General features: G+C 33.4%; 1 protein-coding gene across 4 annotated transcripts in view; it reads left to right on the top strand.

Moving 5' to 3' along the window:
• The window catches only part of LOC145277958 (high affinity cGMP-specific 3',5'-cyclic phosphodiesterase 9A-like), a 466,702-nt gene that overhangs the window by 316,607 nt on the left and 129,189 nt on the right, over positions 1–20,906 (top strand). For all 4 annotated transcript variants that reach the window (XM_080130080.1, XM_080130079.1, XM_080130081.1 and 1 more), the window contains exons 5-6: positions 9,529–9,583; positions 18,196–18,266. In XM_080130080.1, coding sequence (XP_079986206.1) covers positions 9,529–9,583; positions 18,196–18,266 — 126 coding nt within the window. The remainder of the gene's footprint in view (positions 1–9,528; positions 9,584–18,195; positions 18,267–20,906) is intronic.

The raw sequence follows: 20,906 nt of genomic DNA on the forward strand, positions 1-20,906 counted from the left end.
CAGTCAATGACGGGTACTTTTGCTAGTATATATATATATATATATATATATATATATATATATATATATACATATATATATGTATATACAAATATATATATATATATACAAATATATATATATATACAAATATATATATACATATATACAGATATATATTATACAAATATATATATGTATATATATTGCACTGGCATATATATATATATATATATATATATATATATATATATATATACATATATAAGAGCAAACAGTTAATAAAATCTGTCAAAAAACACTTTGAAAAAGAGTTAACAACATATTTAATCCGAAACGGAAAAACTTGGTAAGTGGATAGTCCTTAATCCGCGGAGTTTCGAAGAAATACTTTCCTTCTCATCAGAGGGTAGGAAGTAGCAAAATGCGGGATCTGATTTTGCATACAAAAGTATTTGATGAAACTACAAGTAAGTCAAAGATCTTACTTGATAACAAAAAGTGAAGCAGAGGGAATATAGTGAAGAAAAAGGTGATTACACGTGAATTGATGATCTGGTTAAAAGTAAATAATCCAATGACGGTAAAATCCAAAAAATATAACCCCAAGAAAGTTAATTGAGTTTCCATTCATATATATATATATATATATATATATATATATATATATATATATATATATATAAACATACATTGTTAAAGACAACAGAAAGCTCCTGTTTTATATTTTTTAATTGGAATTCATTATTATGATGATTATTATCTATATATTTATACGGTAGCGTGTGTGTTCTTTTTTGTGTCACGCTTACATCCGGATCGTTTAATTGTTATACTCTTCTATTTCTTGTCATAAAGTATTTTACCAAGAATTTTCCATAAGTTTTGGTTTCGGTTTCGACTATAGCTAATGCCACTTAAATCATCTATTTTTTTATAATAATTTTATCAAGAATTCTTCATAAGTTTTATATATATATATATATATATATATACATATATATTTATATGTATATATTTCCATCAGTTTTTATTTTGTATTCGATTCCAGCTAATGCACCCAAGTCATATGGATATAGTTTTTATTTTTGAAATAGCAACTTTATAACATATAAAAATTCGATAAAACATTAACTCTATAATAATATATACGAAATCTGTAGGAATTAAAATATCATATTTAAGCGTATTTTACGACCTGGCTTTGCCGAGTGTTCGTGCTAGCTTAGATAAATACTTTTGCAGTTAAAAAAAAAGTTTCAGCAATATCACAGCGTGTCCATTTACACTGAGCATCCACAGAATTCCAACATCAATATATTACACATGAATGAGTCACCTGTGGAATTTCCACAGATCCCGCTAGTTATTTATTAATTTATTTATTGCGAACTATTAAGAAAGAAAGATGGCTTATGAAAGATGATATATTGTGGACTATTAGGAAAGAGTGGGAAATAGTCCACAATAAATAAATTAGCTTCTGTTTTGTGATACACATTTTTACAATTGTTCGTATTATCTTTTGTGTATATAGGTCGAGGGTATGACTTTTCGTGTAAGCAGTTCAGAGGAATTTGTGTGAGAAGCTTGGTGGGGATTATGGGTAGATTTATTAAAATAATAGTTGGGTATATATGTGGTGCCTCCAATATGTTTCCAGATTTTTTAATACATGCATTTAAAATTATCGGAGACTCTGGAAAATTAAGTATATTATACTATACATCGTATAATATGGCTGGCCAATATTTATGATTTCAGGTTGAAATGAATAGCTCCAGCAAAAATTACATTACACCTTACTAAAGCGTGATTGTCACAGTTAATGAATTAAAAAACAAAAAATCAACCGAGACGTGAGAACACTTTAGAAGAACGATATGCAATAAAATTCTGTTTTAAACTTGGAAAAATGTCTCAGAATCGAATGCTTCAGTTTATCTTTGGACCGTCTTACATTAGTTCTTGAGTGGCATAAGAGATTTAAGGAAGGCATGAAGTCTGATGAGAGATGTGTAAAGAGTAAGGCAGCTTGAACTCCAGCGTTGATTGGCCAAATAAAGAATTTCATGGATAAAGACCGTCATGTGTCTATAGAGACAATAAGTGCACAGTTTAATGTCAATGCGGGAAATGTAATCACAATTATTCGCGAAGATACGGAAGATTTATGCGAAGTTTGTTGCAAGGGTACACAGGAATCAAAAAGATGGACGTTGCCATGACAGCAGGGAGATGGTTCAACTGATTAATTCAGATTCCGCAGTATTGATGCTCTGTTTAACTGCGACGAAAGCTAGATCTACTCCTATGACCTTAAGACCAAGAGACAGAGTTCTAAGTAGAAGCATGCTGGCTCTCCCAGACCTAAGAAGGCCAGACAAAGCAGATCCACCCAGAAACGTATGATGATCCTACTTTTGACAGCATATGCATTATCTACATATACTAGACTGACAGTCAACAAGGAATCCTACGTTGAATTTTTAAGAGAATTCAGGAGGATGGTTTTTAGGAAGAGGACAGCACTGTTCAAATCGAGTCAGTGGATTTTCCACCAGGATAGTACATCAGTTCACAACTCAATCCTTGTTACTGACTATTTGATGAAGACTAGCATCCAGGCAGTTCTTCAGCCTCCCTATAATCCAGACCATGCTGCCTGTGATTTCTGGTCATATTTCTGGTTCTTGCTACCTTTGGCTTTGGTTATTCCCTAAGCTCGAGGAAAACCTTAGAGGCTATCCTTATGAGACAATTTAGGAGACGAAAGAGGCTGACGATGATCATTGTCATGCTAACAAGATGATTTTTATGGGGTCTTCCAGAAGTACAACAAGTTCATTGCACCCGGAGAAGATTACATCGAAAGGAGACTAGAGTTTCATGTGTATACTATTAATGAAAATACCCATACGAAAAAAGTCTGGAAACTTATTAAAGGCATCTCGTATATACGGTTCTAGCAATTGATTACATAACTCCATCATATCTGCATTGACGAGTCATGGAAAGACGAACTATATATGTATATAAGTAAAAAATATGTTGTGGTAATAATAATAATAATAATTATAATATATATATAATCATAATTACAAATAATAATTTTTCTATATACCTACGGACACTAGTGTTTCATGCTTTCGACATCATCAGTGTAATAGGCGACAATTCCTACGGGTCGGAAGATTTTAAACCAACCACAGAGCTACTTTGGACTACGTTTGTCAAGCCTTTACCTACGGCCAACTAAACAATTGCCATGAGAATAAAGAGAATTAACAATTATAAACACCTAATCGGACGTAGACAGTAGACAATCTAGAGTGTTCAAATAAGCGGAAATCGTGGATCTTGCATTAATTTTAGTTGACTGGCTTTAAGTTTTATTTCTCAGACAGCGCCCATCCTTAAATATTCTTAAAATAATTACAAATAATATATATATATATATATATATATATATATATATATATATATATATATATAATTATATATATATAATTCCTGCTGTCGTTTGGTAAAATTAAGTTAAACAAGACATTTTATTATTTAATAATACTAGCATAATAGTTATTTATTAATAACTAGCAGTTCCGCCCGGTTATGCTCGGGCCCTATGTAGAGTTCATAATCTTATGTGAATATGTCTATATATATATATATATATATATATATATATATATATATATATATATATATATATATATATATATGTTCAACTCATGTCCAGATGATCTACATAAAAATAATCAAGTGTTTAGACCCACAATTGGGGAAGGAATTTAGTAGAATCTGCAAAATTCAACTCTTTGAACTCTTTCAACTTTGATCTCTTGGCAGCCAAATTTTAGCCCCAAAACTGATTAAAAAGCATGCTGCGTTTCTGAATACCCTTTATATAAAATTTCATGTGTTTAGACCAAAAATTAGCTAAATAGTTTGCTAGAGACGGGAAAGGTTCATTTCTTTTAACTCTGATCTATTGGAAGCCAAATTTTCGGCAAAAAAGCGATTGAATAGCTTTCCCTTTGCCTGAATACAATTTCAAATGTTTAGACCAAAAGTTGGCTGAGTAATTTGGTAGAGACCGCAGATATCAAATTTTTTAAAAACTTTGACTCTAATTTTGATCCCTTTAACATGTATTCGTCTCAGCTGCACGCCTGTGGAACTCTGTTCCGTCTGCCTGCTTCCCACCGGACTACAACTTGGATGTCTTCAAGTCCAATGTTAACAAATTCCTAATGAACCGCCCCCTGAAACACTTCATCAAATCTCAACACTAACGTAATGTACTTGCAATAACCCTTATCGCTGAGTGGCTTCCGGGCCTTGATAAGTGGTGATCACTGTGTAAAAAAAAAAAAAAAAGCTCAAATCAAATTAAAAACTTAGATCCATGTCCAAGTAACCTACATCTAAAATTTCAAGTGTTTGGATCCAAAATTGGCGGTGAAGTTTGGCAGAGTTTTCAACAGTCAAATCGTTGAACTTGGACCCCTTGACAGCCAAATATATGGCCGAAACCCGATTAAAAAGACTTTCCAAAATCTCAATACTTCTTATGTTTCATCTCGAGTCTGTAGACCGAAAATTGGCAGAGTAGTTTTATAGGGAAATGTATACACACAAACAGAGAATTTCACTTTTATAGATATGTAGAAATAACGGAAAATCAAATAAAACAAACATAGTACATAGGTTTCAAACTGAGAGCGGATGTTAATTGAAAAAATTGTTTTTCTCTTTAATGTATTTTTTAGTTATATATAAATCGTTACTCGACTACCCTCAGTCATATTTGATTTTATATATAGATGTAGTAATGAGTTATAATAGGAGAAAAGTGATGTATTTACCCCAAAGGCTACTATATATATATACACACACACACACACACACACACACACACACACATATATATATATATATATATATATATATATATATATATATATATATATATATATATACTAGCTTTTCAGCCCGGCGTTGCTCGGGTGTTTGGAGGTGTATGTTGAGCAAAAAAAAAAAAAGAAAACGTAAAAGAAGGAGTCAATTTTTTTTAACTTCGACCCCTATTATCAAGTTAGATCCATGTCCGAGGAACCTGTATCTAAAATTTCAAGTGTGTAAACCCAAAATTGGCGGAGGAGTTTGGTAGAGTTATCAAAGGTCAAATTGTTGAACTTTGACGCCTTAACAGTCAAATTCCTGTCCGAAAACGGATTACAAAGATTTTTTTGTCAAATCTCAGTACCTGTATATCACATTTTGAGTCTGTAGACTTAAAATTGACAGAGTTATTGAGTAGAGAAAAGTACAGAGACATGCACAGACACACAGATACACACAGAGACACGTTCACTTATATATATATGTATATATATATATATATATATATATATGTTTGTGTGTGTGTGTGTTTTCTGTGTGTGGGGGGTCTGTGTATTTGACCAACCTTTTCAATAGATTAGGTGCATTAACGTATGCTGAGCAGATTGTGGTAAAATCACATCACATAAAAATGCACAATGATGTCTTCTTACTTGACCCAGACATAAGTGTCAAATTTCATCAAAGATATGCAAGTCGTTGGCAGGACAGAACTGCAACTGCCTGCCCACGCACGGTCAATAAATTAAGGAGTGCTATTCGTCTGACAAGACGTCCCTCGTACCATAGACCTATGTACATATAGGCTGTAGGTGTTCGCATTTTTTTTCAGTTGTACATATAAATGAACTTCTGTGCGTATATATATATATATATATATATATATATATATATATATATATATATATATATATATACTAGCATGAGTGCCCGGCGTTGCCCGGGTATTTGGAGGTGTATGTTGAGCAAAAAAAAAAAAATGCGGTCAATTTTTTTAAAATTTGACCCCTATTATGACCCCTTAATATTTATTGTTTTGGGCTCAAATCAAGTTATTAAGTTAGATCCATGTCCAAAGAACCTACATCTAAAATCTCAAGTGTGTAGACCCAAAATCGTCGGAGGAGTTTGGTAGAGTTCTCAAAGGTACAAATCGTTGAACTTTGACCCTTTAACAGCCAAATGTCTGGCCAAAAACAGATCGCATCGATTTTCCCAAATCTCAGCACCCTGTATATCAAATTTCGAGTCTGTAGACTAAAAATTGACATAGTTATTGCGTAGGGAAATGTACACAGACACACACACAGACACTTTCACTTTTATAGATATACTAGCAATGAGTGGCCGGCGTTGCCCGGGTGTTTGGAGGTGTATGCTGAGCAAAAAAAAAAAAAAAGCGTTTAGACCCAAAATTGTCGGAGGAGTTTGGTAGAGTTTTCAAAGGTCAAACCGTTGAAATTTTATCCCTTAACAGCGAAATTTCTGGCCGAAACCCGATCATATTGATGTCCCCATATCTCAGTACCCTGTATATCTAATCTCGAGTCTGTAGACTAAAACTTGACAGAGTTATTGCGTAGGGAAATGTACGCAGACACACACACACACGTTCACTTTTATAGATATATAGATATACGTATGCATAAATTTATATGGAAACAATTTTCTGTTTGCTGTAACCTTTTTACGCAAATATTATGCAAGTATAAATCATGTAGAATATCTGCAGGAATATAATTACACGTAATAGTTGACTAAAGATGATCATTCCATAAGAAAACCGAAAAAAACTAATTGGGAATTAATTTAAATGAATGTTTAAAAGAATATGCAAATTAGCTAGATATTTTGCTAGTGAATGCAATTCCACAACCAATATATAAGAACATTGTATTTTCTTTTTAAATAAATTGAAAAGATGGATTTTAATATGAATATCGATACACACAAAAGAACCACGAATTTATAGGAATATATATATATATATATATATATATATATATATAAGGACATATATATTGATGTATGAGAGCATGTATATATATATATATATATATATATATATATATATATATATATGTATTCTAGCAGTTCCGCCTGGCTTGCTTGGGCCCAATGTACTGTTCATAACGTTATATGCATATATTAAAAAAATGTGAAGATGTAGTGTAATGCCTTTCTATATAAAAAGCTTCCTTAATTACCATAAAGAAAAGGTTGAAGAAACCGCAGAGGTCGAATTATTTTAAAATTTGACCCAAATTCTGACCCCTTAACATATATTGTTTTGGTCTCAAATTGAATTAAAATGTTTGACCCATGTCCAAGTAATTTACATCTAAATTTTCAAGTGTTTAGACCCAAAATTGGCGGAGGTGTTTGGTAGAGTCTGCAAAATTCAACTCTTGTAAACTTTTACCTCTTGCCAGCCACATTTTCGCCCAAAAACTCATTAAAAGCGTGAGGCCCCGTGTTTTGACAAGCTTCTGGGTTTGACCTTTACTCCTGATCTGAAATGGAACACGTACATCAAGTCTGTTGCCAAGGTCGCTGGAAAGATGGTGGGATCCTTCTACCGCTCCAAAATATATCTCACTACTGATGCAATTCTCTATCAATAAAAAAGCCAAGTACGTCCAAGGATGGAATACTGTTGCCATATCTGGGCAGGAGCTGCTAAAAACAGCCTATCCTGCCTTGACAGAGTACAAAATAGACTTCGTGGCTTAGTGGGGGATGCCCTTTTCTCTACCCTGCAACCTCTCTCTCACAGAAGAGACGTTGCGAGCCTATCCTTGTTTTATCGTTATTTTCATGGCAGGTGCTCGTCTGAACTCCAATCTCTGGTCCCCCCTCGCCAATCTTTCACGAAAAACACTCGTCTAGCTGAATCCACTGTGAAATATTTCCCGCACTCTATATCTGTGCCTAAATCAAAACGCGGATTCCATGAACAAAGCTTCTTTCTTAGAACTGCACGCCTGTGGAACTCTGTTCCGTCTGCCTGCTTCCACCGGACTACAACTTGGATGTCTTCAAGTCCAACGTTAACAAATTCCTAATGAACCGCCCCCTTAAGTAAGCACTTCATCAAATCTCCACACTAACGTAATGTACTGGCAATGACCCTTATCCCTGAGTGGCTTCCGAGTTTTGATAAGTGGTGATCACTGTGTAAAAAAACATAAAAAAAACCTTGTTGCATGTCTGAATAAATTTTAGTAAAATTTCTCATGTTTACACCAAAAAATTGGCTTAATAGTTTGCTAGAGACCGCAAAGGTAAGATATTTTGAATTTTGACCTCTTGGAAGCAAAGTTTTTCGAAAAAAAAAAACGATTAAAAAGCTTGCCCATGTCTGAATACACTTTACGTAAAATTTAAAATGTTTAGACCCAAAATTGGCTGAGTAATTTGGTAGAGACCACAGAGGTCAATTGTTTCAAAACTTTAACTCCAATTATGAGCCTTTAAGATTTATTGTTTTGGGCTCAACTTAAATTAACCAGTTAGATTCATATCCAAGTAACCTATATCTGAAATTTCAAGTGTTTAGACCCAAAATTGGCGGAGGAGTTTGGTAGAGTTGTAAAAGATCAAATTGACCCCTTAACAGCCAAATTTCTGGCCGAAAACCGATTAAAAAGATTTTCCCAAATCTCAATACTCTTTATGTCAAATCTAGAGTCTCTAGACTGAAAACTGACAGAGTTGTTTGGTAGGGAGATGTACACAGACAGACACACAGACATACAAACAATTTCACACACACACACACACACGCACACACACACACACACATATATATATATATATATATATATATATATATATATATATATATATATACAGATAAGGTAGTCCTCTACTATACTAATAGAATTACGTTTAGGAAATAATAACTTTAATAATTAACGTAGTCTCTTATCTTTGGTACACTAGAACCACGATATACGTTTTTTTTTCAGGTTACGATGGTGAATATGATATTTATCCGACCCCTGGCTACGGCATTTGCCCCCACTTTACAGTGTTATTTATAATGTTATTTGATTATATACATACAAGATCTAGATAGATCGCCACCATCTGCTGAGTATTCGCCGAGCTCCCGTCGGCGCTTATAGAAAAATCATGCCTCCAGTTCAAAACTTGTATCGAAACGCTGATTGAGGCTGAAGGCAGTTACATTGAATAGATGTCAGCTCTACTACCAAATTAATTTACCTGAATTGATTTTTTCAATAAAAGTTTTGAAATAAATCTGTAGTGCTGTTTTCTTTGGGGCGACACTTTTATCATTCCAGGTTGTATAGCAGTTTGAATGATAAAATTTATAGGTAATGAAAATAGCAATGAAAGATTCATGCGATCGTTTTGTCGCGACATGATAAAAATAATAATATAACTCACATGTCTGATTAATATTCTCTCTTAAGCATGTATTAACTGTTATGCACTCGTCTTTAAATAGCAAAACAAATGTAAAACAAAACCAAAAACAAATCAAGACTGAAAACAAAATGTCCGTTCTCCCGAACGAGAAAGACAAAAATGAAAGCATTCGTCTAAAATTGTGCTTTTATCTTCTTTGCGATTTATTTCTCTGTTTATAAATCCTATGTTTATTTATTTTTTCAGAGGAAAACGAATTATGTAATAGTATTATAAATCACGTAGCAGAAAAGTTCAACAGGTAAGCTAACGTTTTAATCGGCTTCTTTGTTTTCTCTCTTCTTCTTCTTCCTCTTCTTTTTATTCTTTTCTTCTTCTTCTTCTTCTTCTTCTTTTTCTTCTTTTTCTTCTTCTTTTTTCTTCTTCTCCTTTTTCTTTTTCTTCTTCTTCTTCTTCTTCTTCTTCTTCTTCTTCTTTTCTTCTTCTTCTTCTTCCAGAGCATTATCTCTATTATTTATTTTGGTGCTAATGCAGAGAGTGATCCGCGCTATTTTTTAAAAATCGTATTTCCACGTTTAATTAAAGTTTTATGATATCTCCTTTTTTAATTCAATTGTAAGGTTAAAGTACAGAATAGGTACAAAACACCTTCCCCTCCACATGTTAAGAATGGCTTTTAAAATAATAACGTTATTATTTCAGCACGGATCACTCTCTGCATGAGTACCCTTTTTTTTATTATATATCTATTTGAAATCTCTCGTCTTCCGTGGACCATTTTTTTTGTTGTGATCTTCTTTCAGGTTTTCTAATCAAATCGGTGTTGTTCAAATAAACAATTTAGATTAACTTTTAGTTACCCTCAATCATTCTAGAAACATAAGTAAATCTTTATGGTTCCGAAACTGTTTTTAAATTCCAGCATGGGAAAACTTTATACTTAGCATTTTACTTCTTTTAGATATTTTTAATATTTAGCTTCAGTTTTTACATTAGAAATTCAAATCAATCTAAATTATATAAAACGATCGCTGATATCATCTTATCTATCAAGTGTTGAATTCGAAAGTGTAAAAATTAAACGACCCTCATCTATGAATGTTGAATTTTGAGAACCCTGAAAACTTACATCGGAAGCTTTTATACGACTTATCCTGCAAAGGCGAACTGTTTGGTTTTAAATTTTTCCCCCGTAGCAGAAACTTTTGTCGGTTGAAAGCAAAATCAAAACTGTGCTATCAGTCCAAATACGCTCTATATTATTTAGCAGGGGGGCGGCTTTGCCCGGGCGTAAATTACACTTAAATAAATTTGTTCAGATTTCGTATATATTATCATTAGGGCTATGACAACAGCATATTCTTTTCATTGTTTTAACTCTCGAGTGTGTATCCGTTGATATCTTATATGCTTTTTTATAGAGTGATGTGGTTTTCGGGTGATTAATTGTGTCTTTCTGTGTCGGATATATAGTCGAGAGTCAAAACAATTATAAGAATATGAGATAATTAACGGTAAGTAAGCGGGAGGGAAAAATGTAATTTGTAAATTTTATTATATTGTATTTTTCATACACCTGTTTAAATATTATGCCTACATCAAAATGGATACGCCTCAAACACGTAACTACATCTTCCCAACCGTACTATTGTATAAAGCGCCACACGATTTAAAGACCAGCAGATAAGCAATCACATGAACACAACTGAGGTTTCAGTAGAAAGTGCTAGCGGAAACAGTGAGAGTAAAAAAAAATGATGAGAAGATTATGTCGTCATAGCCCTAATTATCATAGAGTCGTGATTGCAAAAGTAAAAAAAAAAAAAAAAAAAAATTGAGTGCAATCAGTTAGAATCGAAAACGAAACTGTAGCATTCAAATCTGGTGACAATGCCACTGTACCAACGTGCCACGCATATGAGCTGATTTAAAATTAAAAATTAAAAATAAACTAAGATGAATGTACAAAATGTATAACGATTTTTTAAAACCCATTTATGACCCCTTAAAAACAATTTTAACCGACTAAAGACCCATAACAGAACGTAAAAAAGTCCAATCGTTTGAGGCCCCAGCGCTACTTTGCGACTTTTAGTTTCGGGAAGGATAGAGTTTGAAAATATGGAGACAGACAGACTGTCAGACAGAAATATAGCCGTTTAAATATCATATTTATTGTTATTATTACCAAAACACCCAACGATATATCTATACCATTTTTTCGCGTATCAGCCCGTTTGGTTAGCAATACCAAGAGGATCTTAATTACACCGCGAATATTTTGTTATTTTGAATATTTAGTCAGAGTTTACTTGTAAGAGCAAGTATATTCATGCCAGGTTGTCTTGACAAACCCCTGTAAAAAGAGAACTTAGAAATCATGGGATAGTTTCTAGTAGGCGTTCAAATTGTCTCATGTAAGGATTCATATTAAATCTCCCTCACTCTTAATATATATAAGTGAGAATATATATGTGTATTTATATATATATATATATATATATATATATATATATATATTTAATTTTCAATTTTAACGAAGCTCTTATCACAGAGAATCAATCTTCATAATTAACTTTTCGTTAATGCCATGACTTGGGCATTTAAAACATCACAGTTGAAAAGGATGGCACAATATGACGAGGGAATAAAAATAGAATAAAAATGTAATTAAAAAAAAATGAGGAGGGTTCTACGACCTCGGAAAATAAATTTATAAACAAATAAGTGTTTGATTATGCTTAAATATCTGCGTAGAATTAGCGTTTTAAACTTACATTTTTAATTTATATATATATATATATATATATATATATATATATATATATATATATATAAGGAGGGTAGATAGAAGAATAGATTAAATTCAATTCTTTAAGAGGAGACTTATCTGGATAATATAAAACTCAACAAATTTCAATGGAGCTTATATAGGAGACAATAGGAATGAAAAAATAAATTCACAAAGACTATATATAGGAAAATATAGAATGAGTCATTTATTTAATAAGGATATACATACATTTAGTTGGGGGATAAAGCCGACTCTTTATACCAAGGTATTTATGTTACCTAGCACCTTATCTACTCTTCTGATGAGAAGCATAAGGCTTCGAAACACTTTGGTATAAAAAGTCCCGTTTATCCCCCAACTAAATGTATGTATACCCTTATTAAATAAATGACTCATTCTATATTTGCCTATATATAGTATTTGTGAATTCATTTTCCACTCCTATTGTCTAATATATGTATATACGAAAATTATTGTTGGTTTTCTTTGTCTTCCTGTGCCCTGCCGGCATCACAGCAGGGTAATGCCACCCACAACAAAAATGGAATACGTCAACTTAATACGTTATGATATGATAAATAGATGTTGCGAACCTTTTTGCGATCCAACGGGTCACATGACGTCTTCTAAATATATATATTTATTATATATTTGCGAACTTTATTTCGATCCATTGGATCATCATTTGTTATATTCCATCTCTCCTCCTTACTTTCCCTCTCTCTCTCTCCCTCACCTATCTCTCTCTCTCTGTCTCTATGTCTCCATTACACCACGCCTTTCTTCAGATTTCTCTTTTTTTTACCTCCCCTCTCTCTTTTTCGTCTTTCTTTATTTACGCTATACGAATCTTCACTCTACTTCTGTCTCACGACATTTATTTACTGCGTTAGCATTTCGAGACATCATCTCCTGTGACCATCAACTATGCACGACCCTTTCTTGTGACTCACGCTAGTGTGGACACAAATAACAGACGAAAGAGAGAGAGAGAGAGAGAGAGAGAGAGAGAGAGAGAGAGAGAGAGAGAGAGAGAGAGCAATTACGCAAGCAAGAAAATCCATAGTGTTTTATGTGTATACTAGGCGCACATTTTTGCCTGCATGCCATAGGTCCGTCTAACGGACGAGCATGCCCATTAGACGGATCTTCCATGTCACGGTTCATCTAAATAAAAGATCTATTCTCCATTTTCTCTCTCCCAGTGTCTCCGTCTTTGATATCATGGATGCCGCCATTTGTTGACGTCACCCAATGTAAAAGTTTACCTCACATCTCTATTTGAATAGTTTACTTAATTCTGTAGCCATTTCATCATTTATGACGACATTACTCTGTGACGTCACCAATTGTAGAAGGGACGAACAACCGAGGTAATAAACGAACAAGATCATAAAGAAGATCACTAGAAATTTAATAGTGCACTTCAATCCCCTAGCCCCACTTTAGGCTTAGGCATCGATAGAGAGTGGGGGAATTTATTGATAATGATTTTGGCTAGACAAGTGTTTTTCTTTTGCGAATATTTGGCGAGGAGGGCATATATTTGAGCTCAGTCGAACATTAGCCATGAAAATAGCGATAGGGCAGAGACAGGTTCGATTCGCGTCTATGTGGACAGTTTAGTATATATGTACATTCACCAACACTGTCAATGGCAAGAGACAACGTGTCGTCTATTATCTTTTTTGTAGCTTCAGTAGTTCTAAGTTCTGACGGCATAAAAGGTAATATGTTTACACCCACTCTTTAATGGATGGCGTTACAGTAGATTCATGCCATCTACTTATGACGTCATTACGGATTACTCGATGCATTCCATTTGTTTAGTAGCTAACGTTACCTCTTTGTGATGTCTCTTGTGTACAGCGATGTAAGCAAGAGCAACCATAACTTTAGTAGCATAATACACACACACACTCACACACACACACACACTCACACACACTCACACACACACATATATACATATGCCCCCCTCTCGCCAATCTTTCATAGAAAAGCACTCGTCTAATCATAATCACTACCATTAAATTACCCTCATCTCTTTCAGTGCCCAAACCTAAACTTGGATTCTATGAACAAACCCTCTTTTCTAAAACTTCCCGCCTGTGAAACTCTGTTCCGCTGGTCTGCCTTCCAGCTAATTACAATATCATCGTCTTTAAGTCCAACGTAAACAAGTTCTTATTGAACCGTCCTCGTAAATAATCTAATTATAACAAAGTTCCACCACAAACGATTATTACACAACTGTCCCAATGACTACAATGCACACAATCCTTATCCTCGAGTGGCCTCCAGACCTTGATATGTGGCAACCCTTTTGTAAAAGAAAAGAAGACAAAAAATAATAATGAAGGCAGATGACATTGAACTTGTCCATTTGAGAATCAACTGCAAACAAAGTAGAATGTAGACCTTAGGTTTGCATTCAACAGCCTCGTAACTCCCACGATATTTTCAAGAGAAAAGAATTGCTTTTTTTTAGTCGTAATATATAAATCGAACACTTATTGTCGCGTAGCGTCTTGCATCAAGTAGTTTTTATGTCTTATTGGGTGCGATTTCCATATGAAAAAATGGTTACCCGATGGAAATACCATTAGGGAGCCTCTTAGCATCCTGTCACAAATATTGAAGAAGCCGTAATTTTCTGTTTACGCTAAAAGACGTTAACAGCGTTTAAGACCGAGGAAAGGTTACGGGTCGTCGATTATCTTTATTTTAATTAATATTGTCATCCCACTTTTGTTTCATGATATCTGACAACGTAAAGAATCTTATCGATTTATTTGACCCATTCTTTACTTAATTTGTCTTCGCTGTCTTCGAAGTCGATGCCTTATCTATCTGGGGGAGTAAACAGAAGAAATTGATTTTAATGTATTTTCTATGGGAATGAGATGTTTCGACGTGGCCGATTCAACGGAAAGACGATTCGACGTCGACGACGCCAATAATATTTTTATAAAGATTTCATAACTTAAAAAAAAAGATTTTATAATATGAAAATATACAACTCAATGATTTTTAAGAAATATCACATTTTTGCAAAACTCTTTTTGGTTAATTATTTAATAGTATTTTTTTAGGATAAAAACTTTAAAAACTATATTTGAAAATCTTTTTTATACCCACCCGCAAAGACTATGACCCCTTCAATTTTATTTTTTTGGCGGGGGGGGGGAGTTGGCAGTGTCAGTTGGAGAGAAGTAGATTTGTTTATCGTGCGTGCGTAAATACCTGTAAGCATAATGGATGTCTTTATATCTCGAAAACTACTTGTCTCCGCAAAAAGTTAAATCAGATTGTCTTATTCAGCATCGTTGAAAACATTGAAAAGTCGTCATTTTAAAGAAAATTGTCGAGGTGGAACTAGGGTAAAAATCCACCCCCCCAAAAAAAAACTGACAAAAAACAAAGTTTATGTCTGAGCAGTGCCGATAATGAGTCCAGAAAAGAGAAGAACGCAGAAACAAATATATAACAAAAATGTTTAGGAAGAAATGTAATTTAGGGTAAATGTGTAGTTTAGCGGCGTAAATTATTTGACAGACACAAAATAAAAACTATTTATTCTATATAAGACACATTAATCGACCCAAAATCCTGTAATAAAATCAGAAAAAATATCATATTATTATTTTTTAATCATTTTTTTAGCTTAAATGTACGGCATTCGAGGCCGCCATATTGGTTTTAAAATTTGGCATTTCTAAGGTTTAACAGACTGGCCTTTTTAAGCCCAAATTTGGCCTTTTTATGTTCTTTAATGGAACCATGTTTGAATTAAGAGCGTAAAAAAGATCAAATTTGGCCTTAAAAAGCCAATCTGTCAAACCATAAAAATACCAATTTTAAAAAGGAATATGGCGGCCTCAAATGTTGTAAATTTAGTCTAATAAAAATTATGAAAAATAATAAAAATTAATGTTTTTCTGGTTTTATTTATGCTTTTGAGTCTCTATAAAAATAAGAAGTTTTTTATGATTTGTTTGTAAACAAACGAGAAAACCCAAAAATATATCGACGTGTAAGGGTTGAAAGCGGTTGAGACAATAGGTAATATGGTTGAAGCCTAAGTAAGCTTTGGAAAATATATAATTAAAATCGTCCACATTAAGAGTAAATGAAAACATTAAGTATATAAAAAACAAGCGAAAACAAAACAAAAACAAAAAAATAGCGTCGCGCATGGGTTGAAAAGCCGCTCCCAAATTAAAATATAAATTATGGTACCCGTAAATGCTTTTTTTAGTGGAATATTGGTGTGTAGACACTTTGTTCCTAGATAAGTGTAAGGTTAACAGTATTTAAGTTTCTGTTTATGAGCGGTTAATTTGTAGGTATTTGGTATTTATTGCCTTATGTACAGTGGCCGCCGCCATATTGGAAAATTTCTGGAGCGTTCGTTTATGTATCATTAAGTGGATTCTCGAAATAATAGAATTAGCTGGTCTCAGTCAATTAGATGGGCGAATTTTAAGAAAGAAGAAATTATTATTTTTAAATCGGCTAATTAAAAGATTATATTATGTATGTAGCTAATGACCAGTTATGATGGATGCAATAAATGTATTGTGGGAAAATATTGAATTGGTCTCGATATCAACTGGTAGCAGCGATAGAATTACATATTTAAGGAGAATAGTAGGAACTGCTTCCTCTATAGATAGTGCTATTATGATGGTGTTGCTCCTAGAATGCAATGTAACATTTTGTTATAACGATTTAATGTATCTAAACTTGCATTCGAAAGTTACTTAAGATAGTGGCAAATAGTCTAGACATAATGAATTAGTATGTGGCTTCTGTTATTGTAAACCTTCGATACTTTTGTGCAGAAGGCAAATTCTGGACTCAAAATATCATAAAGAAGATAAACATGGTTATTTTTAATGTTTTTTTTTTTTTTAGCAAAATACTTTTTCCTTTTAATAATTTTTGTTTCAATTTTATTCAAGGAAAATATTTTCGTTTACTGAATTAATTAAAAAAAAAATATAAACAAAATAAACTTTGACTATAACAAAGAAGCACTCATTTGACGCCGAATCAGCCCCACGTCGAATCGGCTATTCCAGTTTGGCCAACCCGATTCAGCAACGCCGAATTGGTTACGGCGAAACGTACCAAACCCGTTTTCTGTAGGACATTTTTTTCTCTGTCATTTGTGCCATAAATTCTTTGGACAATTTTAAACTTGTGAACTTTTGTAACTTCATGTCCGCATGCTGCTTAAAAGATACTTTACTGCTTTATATATATATATATATATATATATATATATATATGAGCAAACAATTAATAAAATATGTTAAAAAACACTTTGAAATGAGTTAAAAACATATTTAATCTGAAAAGGAAACACTAGATAAATGGATAGTCCTTAATCCGCGGAGTTTCGAAGAAATACTTTCCTTCTCATCAGAGGGTAGGAATTAGCAAAATGAGGGATCGGATTTTGCATGCAGAAGTATTTCATGAAACAACAGGTAAGTCAAAGATCTTACTTGAAAACAAAAAAAAGTGAAGCAGAGGAAATATGGTAAAGAAAAAGGTGATTACACACGAATGGATAGTCTGGTAGAAGATAAAAAATCCAGTGACGGTAAAATCCAAATGTAAAACTTCAAGAAAGTTAAAAGAATTTCAATTTGTACAAGTGAAATCCAAGGAAATCCCGTAATTGGAAGAAGATTGTCCATAATAATCCAAAGGCAGAAATCCATGGAATAATTCACAAAAATGTGTACAAGGAAAAAAAGATTCCAATAATATTAATAAAAGAAAAATAAGATGTGCTTTTCACACACGTTTAAATATGTTTTTAACTCATTTCAAAGTGTTTTTTAACATATTTTATTAACTGTTTGCTCATATTATAAGCTCTATTTTCTATTTGGTTTTATCGAGCTTTTATATCTGGCTGAGCTAATTTTATAAATATTAATTCTTTAATATTTATAATTTACTTTAATTTTACCATCTTGGATCATTTTGGTAAATTCAATTGTAATTTTCATTTCATATATATATATATATATATATATATATATATATATATATATATATATATATATATATATATATATATTTCTTTTTAATTTTTACAGTGTGTTTAAAGTGGAAGAATTTCGAAACGAAGTCAACAACAGAATTACCGCCATAGAAAAGAAATTAGAAAGTAAGTGATAGTTTCCTTTACTTTTTACTCCATGTACAAATTAACATTCTTCGAAATTAAAATACACTTGGTTAAAGTGGAATTATATGTTACGTAGACTTGTTGATTATTTGAAATTGAAATGCAGAATTGTAGATCAATATTGTGCGAGTTCCAAAAGAGACATGTGGTGGGTCAACATAACTGTGAATTAAGTCATCACCAATCAACGCAAATCTTGAGGTTCTACTTTCCATATTTATCAAGTCATTCTTCAATTCATTATAGAAGTAAAAACATGAGTTACCCATTTTCCAGGTTGACCAATATTTGCTGATGATAATCTGCTTCTGTTCATTTCTATCATATTTGTATGTAAATGCACACAGACACATTTAAGATAACACACACACACACACACACACACACACATATATATATATTCTGTTTATTATACAAACATTGTTCTTTGCAAATGTGCATACACGTTTCATTGGAATGCTAATTCAAAGATAACACTTCATCAGACAAAAATAAAAGGAGGTATATTGAAAAGAGAGTAAGGTTACATTCGTTTTTATAAGATATTCGAGTGTGGTTTACGTTTTGGAAGAAAGTGAGATGGGTTTTGGAGGGACGTGTGGTGGAGTATGAGCATAGAAATGGGGGTTGAAGGAAAAGGGGATATTACGATCTCATGTGGTAAAGCTGTAGCAGCGGGGAGATATTGGCATTATTTTAACTTGGCCGTTGTTTATTGGCCTAAGATTTTCGCTTTGATCTGAAGTAATATTGTACTTTCAGCGCCGTTAACTTTCCTATTTTTTATAGTTGATTTTCTTTTCAGGCAGCGACTACATTATCCATCTATTTTATTGTTCAGTTTTATTATTTATTTATTTTATTTCTCGCTTTTTATCCGTGCATTTTTTCTCGTTTTATAATTATTTATTTATTTATTTATTGTTTATTTATAAGCTATATGACCATATGGTTAAATTAACAGCCAGTGTGTAGTTATACAAGCTTATTTATATGATTTAAATAAAGGTGGTATACTGGGAATTATATGTTCCACTTTCCCGCGGTGTCTGAAATAATTACAGCGGCAAAGGTTTATATATCTATATATTAACTTAATTTCCATGATGTTCATTCTTTAATTTGGATAGTTTATCTTTTCCTTAATCCTAGAGTATAAACCATCATCATCATCATGATCATCATCATCATCATCATCATCATCATCATCATCATCATCATCATCATCTAAATATATTTTATAGGTTTATATGCTTCGTTATCCTCTCGCGCTTCAATCTACCAACTATGTACACACTCCTGAAACAACGCCGCCTCCGCTGGTTGGGGCACGTAACCAGAATGAAAAATGGCAGATTGAAACGAGGCATACTTTTCGGCGAATTAACTTCAGGCAGCGGGAAAATAGACAGACCTCAGTTGCGCTACATGGACATCTGTAAGTGTGATCTCAAAACGCTGGGCATTAACTGGAGAGAACTTGCCCAAGATCGTGACCTATGGTGCGCCACCATCAGGTCTAAACTGGAACATGGGGAGATTTTTATTGGTTGGTTGTTTTACGGCATATCAACTCTTTTCAGGTTATTTTAATGCCGAATCCGGTGATTTTGAAGAAATTGCTTTTAATAGAATATATTTGTTTTTTGCAAGTCGGTTTTTATTTAACCCATCGTTGGGACCCTAACAGGTACTACCACTCCGGGTCAGAGTGGACCTGGGAGCAATGGCAATTAAAGGGTGGCTCCACACGCCCCAGAGCCCGCAAGCTGGGGCCTCACCATCGGATATAGTTTAAGGTCATATCCAGGACCCGGAGCATATGGGGAGAGAGAGAGTGTAGAAACAACCAAGAGCTCAGACGCCAAAGAAAGGGGCAGAAAATACCACCAAATGAGCTTACCTTCAACTGAGACAGATGCGGTTGATAAGCTTAATCAACAATCAAAAGAGGTTGTAGACCAACCTATTGGACATGGTTTCTACGCAACTGCGAGCCGCGGCCATCATCATCATCATCATCATCATCATCATCATCATCATCATCATCATCATCATCATCATCATCATCATCATCATCGTCGTCGTTGTCGTCGTCGTCGTCGTCGTCGTCGTCGCCATCGCCGTCGCCGCCGTCGTCGTCGTCGTCGTCGTCGTCGTCGTCGTCGTCGTCATCATCATCATCATCATCATCATCATCATCATCATCATCTAAGTATATTTTATAGGTTCATATGCTTCGTTATAGAGATAGGTTTTCCAGACCATATGCATGCAAACTGGTACATAGTAGCATGATTCAATATTGGTGGCGTATTCCGTTCCCAAAGCCCTCTAGTTAGAATACTTAACTATCATTTGGGATAAATTATGTGGTTGGTTTAGTTATGTTATGTTGCTTTACGATAATATTTCTCGTAGATATATGTCAACATTTCAATTACAAGCGTGCTAGACCCATAGACTATTTTAATTAATCGCTTTCAGGTGTTACTCAATAATTAAACACCTGTATGTATCTGGCAGTGTTCTTAGAAAGGTTTTGTATCGGAATGTTTTCGAAAAGTATCGATATTCGATAATCGAAAAATTCCGAGAAGAAGGGAGAAGAGATTTAAA

This window comes from Euprymna scolopes, chromosome 6 (genome assembly GCF_053919585.1).
Source record: "Euprymna scolopes isolate OS-2025 chromosome 6, ASM5391958v1, whole genome shotgun sequence".
NCBI classification, from domain to species: domain Eukaryota; kingdom Metazoa; phylum Mollusca; class Cephalopoda; order Sepiida; family Sepiolidae; genus Euprymna; species Euprymna scolopes.